Source organism: Mastomys coucha, unplaced genomic scaffold, assembly GCF_008632895.1.
Source record: "Mastomys coucha isolate ucsf_1 unplaced genomic scaffold, UCSF_Mcou_1 pScaffold23, whole genome shotgun sequence".
NCBI lineage: Eukaryota > Metazoa > Chordata > Mammalia > Rodentia > Muridae > Mastomys > Mastomys coucha.
Window position 1 is genome coordinate 47,670,851 of NW_022196906.1, and position 6,373 is coordinate 47,677,223.

Sequence of the window (6,373 nt, forward strand, 5' to 3'; positions counted from 1 at the left end):
TAACAAACAGAATTGCTGGGTTACTTACAAACTGCTCTGCTAACAAACAGAATTGCTGGGTTACTTACGAAAACAGATCAAACCACTGCTGTTTGGTTACAGATTCCTGGCGTAAAAGCTTCAAAACAATCGGACGCATGAAATCCCACTTGTCTTCAAACTGGAGAGAACCTTTATTCTTAAAAACAACAACAAAAAAAATATGGCTTATTTTAAAGTAATTAAATACAAAAGTCTCACATACATCTTTTAAAGAGATGCCAAGAAAAATAAAGAGATCAAATTTAAAGCAAACACCTTTCCAAAACAGAGTTCTTATAAGGTTAATCTTATAGCAGGGAATCAAAGATAACTATACACAAATCAGGGCTGAAGTTATAGGTCAGAATTATAGCCTGTGCATGAGTCTCTAGGGTCAATCCTAGAGGAGGAGGGGGACGAAAGAGACAGCAATACTAAGACTTAAATGGAGTGTACAGGGAAGAATTTGTTATAAAAAGTGTGGCCTTTCCTCTTGGCTCCTTCTGGCAGACAATCCCTGGACAACGGGAATGTGTATCTAAAATGAACCTTAAGTTCTGTGTTAGGGATAAGCTAACAAATGTGGTTTTGGTGTGGGACCAGCAGAGTCAAAAGTGGGGCTGGCCAATTAAAAAGATTAACAATGTAATTTAGAGAAGGGCTTTGTGTCAAAGTAGAGTTCAAAGTACCCATGGACATAAACATTCTCATCTTTGTGAAGAAATTCCACACAAATTGGACAGGAAAAAGTTAGATTAGCTTCCACAGGCACAATTTGTATATATTGTCATACAATGACCACAGGGAGGACAACAGAAGCTGTACTGGGGACCTCCTAGACTCTGTCCTATGTCTCTCTTAAGCTGATCTTGAACTGAATGTTGCAGCTACATAACAAATAACAGTAATTATGCCAGCTTGCAGTAAAGCCTGAGTCTTTCTGGTGTTGAAAATGAATGGGTATCTTACAGAGAGACTTAATCCTCTAATTTTGTAGCTGTACTAAACTTTTCATACTGTAAAGCTGTCAGCTCATGAGGCAGCTCAGCAGTTAAGAGCACTTGGTACTCTTGCAAAGAACTGGGTTTAGATCCTAGCGCCCGTGATAACACAACTCTCTGCAACTCCACTTCTAAGGGATCTGACTCACTCTTCAAGCTTCCAGGGACACCAGCCATGCACATATTGCACATACATGCATGTAAAATATTTACGTCCATGGACTTCTTTTTAAAAAACAGGAGGGAGGGAGGGAAGCTGGGTGTGGTAGCAGAATTTAGACACAACACAGAAGCAGGTGAATTAATGTCTGTGAGTTCAAGGCCAGTCTGGTACACAGAGTAAATTCTAGGACAAGCTTTAGCTACAGAGACCCAGTTCAAAGAAACAAAATAAAACAACATTATAAACCCACAAAACCCACCTTTAATCCTGCTGTGCTTTTGTGGGGTTTTGTTTTGTTTTTAATCAAGACAGGGTTTCACTGTATAGCTCTGGCTGTCCTGAATTCATTCTGTAAACTAGGCTGGCCTCAAACTCAGAGATCCATCTACCTCTGCCTCCCCAAGTGCTGGGTTTAAAGGTGTGGCCCATCACCACCCGACTTCTAATTCTTAATGTATTATATTACTTAAATAATTAAAGTGACAAGGAAAATATCTGTATATGTTTAAAAGTCTAAATTTTTTTAGTACTTTTGATTCATGGTTGGTTGAAATCAATGCTAAAAGAAAATGTTTCATCTTACAATGCTAATAAAATCTTGACATCAAATTTGAGAGCAGCACAAGACACAAAGGAAATATACACAAAGATTTAAATGAACATTATCAAACAAGTATATCAAAACACTAGTTCATCTTAACCATTTTGTCCTATGAATAGTATCTTATTAGAAGGAAAAAAACAAATTAATTAGTCACAGTACCAGACAGAAAGAGGGAACAACCTCATATGAACCAGTCAAGAGCTTAGCTGCTATTCAAGCTAAATGAATTTATACAACTTGTTCTGGCCAATAAATCTTATTCATGCAGGGTAGTGGTGGTACAAGCCTTTAATCCCAGCACTTAGGAGGCAGAGGCAGGCAAGGATTTCTGAGTTCGAGGCCAGCCTGGTCTACAGAGTGAGTTCCAGGATAGCCAGGGCTATACAGAGAAACCATGTCTTGGAAAACAAAACAACAACAACAAAATTTCATTCATTTCTTGACTCCCTCCGCCCCCTTCATTTTCTAGTATAGTAGCATTATTTTATGAAACTCGTGCTTTGTTTTTCTATCCTTTACTTTTTAAAGTTCTACCTATTTCTTTTTTTTTTTTTTTCCAGATAGGGTTTCTCTTTGTTGTCCTGGCTGTCCTGGAACTCACTCTGTAGACCAGGCTGGCCTTGAACTCAGAAATCCACCTGCCTCTGCCTCCGCCGCCTCCGCCTCCGCCTCCGCCGCCGCCGCCGCCGCCGCCGCCGCCGCCGCCGCCGCCGCCGCCACCGCCCAGCCCTACCTATTTCTTTTACATCTTCCTGTGTGGCATGCATTTGGAGGTCAGAGGACAATTTGTGAATGTATGTTCTCTTCTACCATTGCCGCAGAGGTATCAAGTAACTCAAGTTATCAGGCTTGGCAGCAAGAGCTTTATTAGCTGGTTTGACCTGCGAGACCACACAAATGTTTTTAAGGATACTGCTTAGTCTAATCATTTATTGTGGGATTCTTTTTGTTCTATTTGTTGATTTTTATTTGAGTAGCACTGCTATCCTGGAATTTGCTCTGTAGACAAGTCTAGTCTTGAAACTCACAAGAGATCTGTCTGCCTCTGCCTCTCAGTGCTGTGATTAAAGGTGCAAGCCACAACCACTATTCACAGGTTCTTAACCTGATGTTCATATACTTCATGAAATCTGAAAACCTCCTTAATTATACGTCAGAAACCAACATATCCTCTGACAACCTACATCAAATCTTCTAGGGTAATAACTTTACCTAAAATTCTTAAACCTACCACAAACCTATTGGACCCACTAGAATTCAGAATCAGCAGGCTTATCAAATGATAAATTCATGTAAAAATGTAAAAGGGTCTATGGCACCAAAAGTTATAAACTACTAACAACCATCATATAAGACTAAAAGGAAGTAATGTTTTGTTTTGTTTTTTTTTTGGTTTGGTTTTTTGTTCTTTGTTTTTTTGAAGACAGGATTTCTCTGTGTAGCCCTGGCTGTCCTGGAACTCACTCTGTAGACCAGGTTGGCCTTGAACTCAGAAATCCACCTGCCTGTGTCTCCCAAGTGCTGAGAGAAGCAATGTTTCTTATAGTCACTTAGAAAGGCTACTCGAAATTAGTCTGTCTTGCCCCAAAGGCCTACTGCTATCACGTAGTAATATTATATGTTAGACACAAATAGCACATAGTAACATTTCTGAAACTTCTTTTGCCTTAAGAGAAAACCATCTGTATAATCTTCTTGAATATGACAAATTTCTATACAGCATGGGCATTATTATATATATATCTTTAAATTCCTTAGGGTACCGTTGCATGTTGGTGTCTAATAAACAACTTTAAGAATGAATAAATTCTAGACACTCAGACTCTCTTATTTGTATTTTTTTTCCTTCTTTCCAAATGACAAAAGTTTGCACTGAGAAAAAGCTGGGCCTCCCATCTCAGTTCCTTTTCAGTTTCTTGTTAAAAGATCCAATTGAGTGGTGGCACACGCTTTTAATCCCAGCACTTGGGAGGCAGAGGCAGGCGGATTTCTGAGTTTGAGGCCAGCCTAGTCTACAGAGTGAGTTCCAGGACAGCCAGGACTACACAGAGAAACCCAGTCTCGAAAAACCAAAAAAAGATCCAATTGAGATGGTTTCAAATGACTGGCACAATGGACCACAGCTAAGCAAGAAAGTGATAGGGTCTAGAGATCAGATTAGCACTAAGAGATAAAGTTATGAAAGCGGTGTTATAACTGCAGCCGAACAACAAAATACAAAGACAGAAAGAGCTGAAGATTGAATCCAGAGAAACAATTTGGATGTTAGTGAAAAACAAGTGATTGGGGAAAGACACTAACAATGAGAAAAAAAAAATCACACAAAAGAGGAGAAACAGCAGAGAATAAGAAATAATACTAGACAAGAGGGTGAATCTTATCAAGAAGAATCTGGTTTGGCAATCAGGATATCACTACTGTTCAGGCTCTTACATCTGACATCTTACATCTGACCCATTTAACTGAATGGGTCAATTAAGGGAAAAAAGGGCTACAAAGGGCCCATGGGAAAAGTCTTAGCAGGGTACAAGAGATACAACCTTCTTATAGTTAGACAGGGGAAAAGAAAAGAGCAGCAGGAGAGAGACCACCACCAAGTCCTGGAGGACACTGGAGGCTAAGCAAAACACGTGGAGGGCAACCTGAAAAAGAGCTACGGCAATATGGAGAAACCAGAAAGATGCGTGGTAGTGGCCAAGGGAAATAAATAAATGTGGAAACTGCTAGTTAGTATGCTAGTAACTAAGAGGAAAACATTTGAACAATTGCCATTTGGAGTAGGAGAATCAACTGAAACTGAAGAGAATGAGCACTCTGAGCTCAGATAACAACTGCAAAAGAAAAAGAACAGGTAGCATTAAGTATCAAGTAATCCAAAATAGGAGATGAAATGGTGCTGTAAGATTGCTAGGAATGTCCTACAGCTAGACTGTAAGGAAAAGAAAACAGAGAAAGTTCCCACATGAGAAGGAGTCAGAAGATTTAACCAGCTGATAACTGTATGTCAAAATGCACTACACACATCTTTCCATACTCAAAGACTGCCAAAATCCAATGACAGTTCACTTTATCTAACCAGAAAACACGATCCCAAATAAAATAAAATGCCAATATAAAAGCAGGTCTTATTGCATCAGATTCTTAGAAATTCATAAAGTTTCTAATCTTATTTTCTCAAATGTACTAGGAGTTATTTCTCTGAATTCTGTCAACTATAAAAACAAAACAACCCCAAACAAATGAAACAAACCAAAAATACTACCTTTCTTCCGGCCACAGTAAACTGGGATGGTCCCCTTGAAGGGGTGGGTTCTGGCTCCTTAGTCAGCATGTTGCGGGCACAGCTGGTAGATCTGGTACTGACTCAGACAGCACTCTTGGCTGGCCTTTGCCTCCCTTCCTGACTGATGGGCATGCTAAGTTTCTCTGGTAAACTCTCGTTGCAGAAGTCCAAGGCACTTCTCAAATAAGCCAATATACTAATCCAACAAAAAAATGCTAGTCGGGCCACTTCCCAGTAAGCTCTATAGCTACTCACGGTAGGAACTGCCCTGGATTTAATAATCCCATAAATTACATCATAGATGGGCCCTGGCAGGTCCTCACATATTCCAAAGACAACCTTCAGTCTCCCCCATTTTGATTAGTACTTTTCAAAATGTGAGTATTTGCAATTTCCCCAAAAGTTCCAACCACTAAAATAGGTAAATGTTTGACAATGTAGATAACAGAATCAAATGTCTGTTTATTATGTCCTTCATATTACAACAGTGCTAGCTATCTAAAATCAGACTATCAGCCAGGCCTGGTGGGGAACACCCTGAATCTCAGCACTCTACAAACCTCTCCTGAGTTCAAAACCAGCCTGGTCTACACACTGAGTACCAAGGCCAGCCAAAGCTACAAAGATCTACTTCAAAAACAAATACATAAACAAATAAATCATACTACATAATATTCATTTAGGACATCTGCTTTTTCCTCTCAGTCATTATCTCATAAAACCATCTTTTTGAAGAATTGGTATTCCTGGCAACTGACTTTGCCGAGTCAGTTTTTCAATGTACTGTCATGAATTTACAGTACTTTTTTTTCTTTCCTGCTTTACTGACTGGCCTGGATTCAGAGATCAGCTTGCCTCAGCTTCAAGAATATTGGGACTAGGGCTGAGATGGCTCAGCAGCACTGACTGCTCTTCCAAAGGTCCTGAGTTCGATCCTAGCAACCACATGGTGGCTCACAACCCATAACCACCCATAATTAGATCTGAGGACCTCTTCAGCTACAGTGAATTATGCTGGAGTGAGCGGGGCCAGCAAAAGGTGCTGAGTTCAATTCCCAGCAGCCACACACATGATAGCTCACAGCCATCTGTACAGCTACAGTGTACTCATACACATAAAATAAGTAAAAATAAACCTTTTTTAAAAAAAAAAAGAGCACTAACTGCTCTTCCAAAGGTCCTGAGTTCAATCCCAGCAACCACATGGTGGCTCACAACCACCCATAATGAGATCTTATGCCCTCTTCTGGCATGTCTGAAGACAGCTACAGTGTACTTACATATAACAATAAAAATTAAAA

General features: G+C 39.8%; 1 protein-coding gene across 2 annotated transcripts in view; it reads right to left on the reverse strand.

Moving 5' to 3' along the window:
• The window catches only part of Cul5 (cullin 5), a 50,604-nt gene that overhangs the window by 42,655 nt on the left and 1,576 nt on the right, over nucleotides 1-6,373 (reverse strand). For both annotated transcript variants that reach the window (XM_031343347.1, XM_031343348.1), the window contains exon 2: nucleotides 69-178. In XM_031343347.1, coding sequence (XP_031199207.1) covers nucleotides 69-178 — 110 coding nt within the window. The remainder of the gene's footprint in view (nucleotides 1-68; nucleotides 179-6,373) is intronic.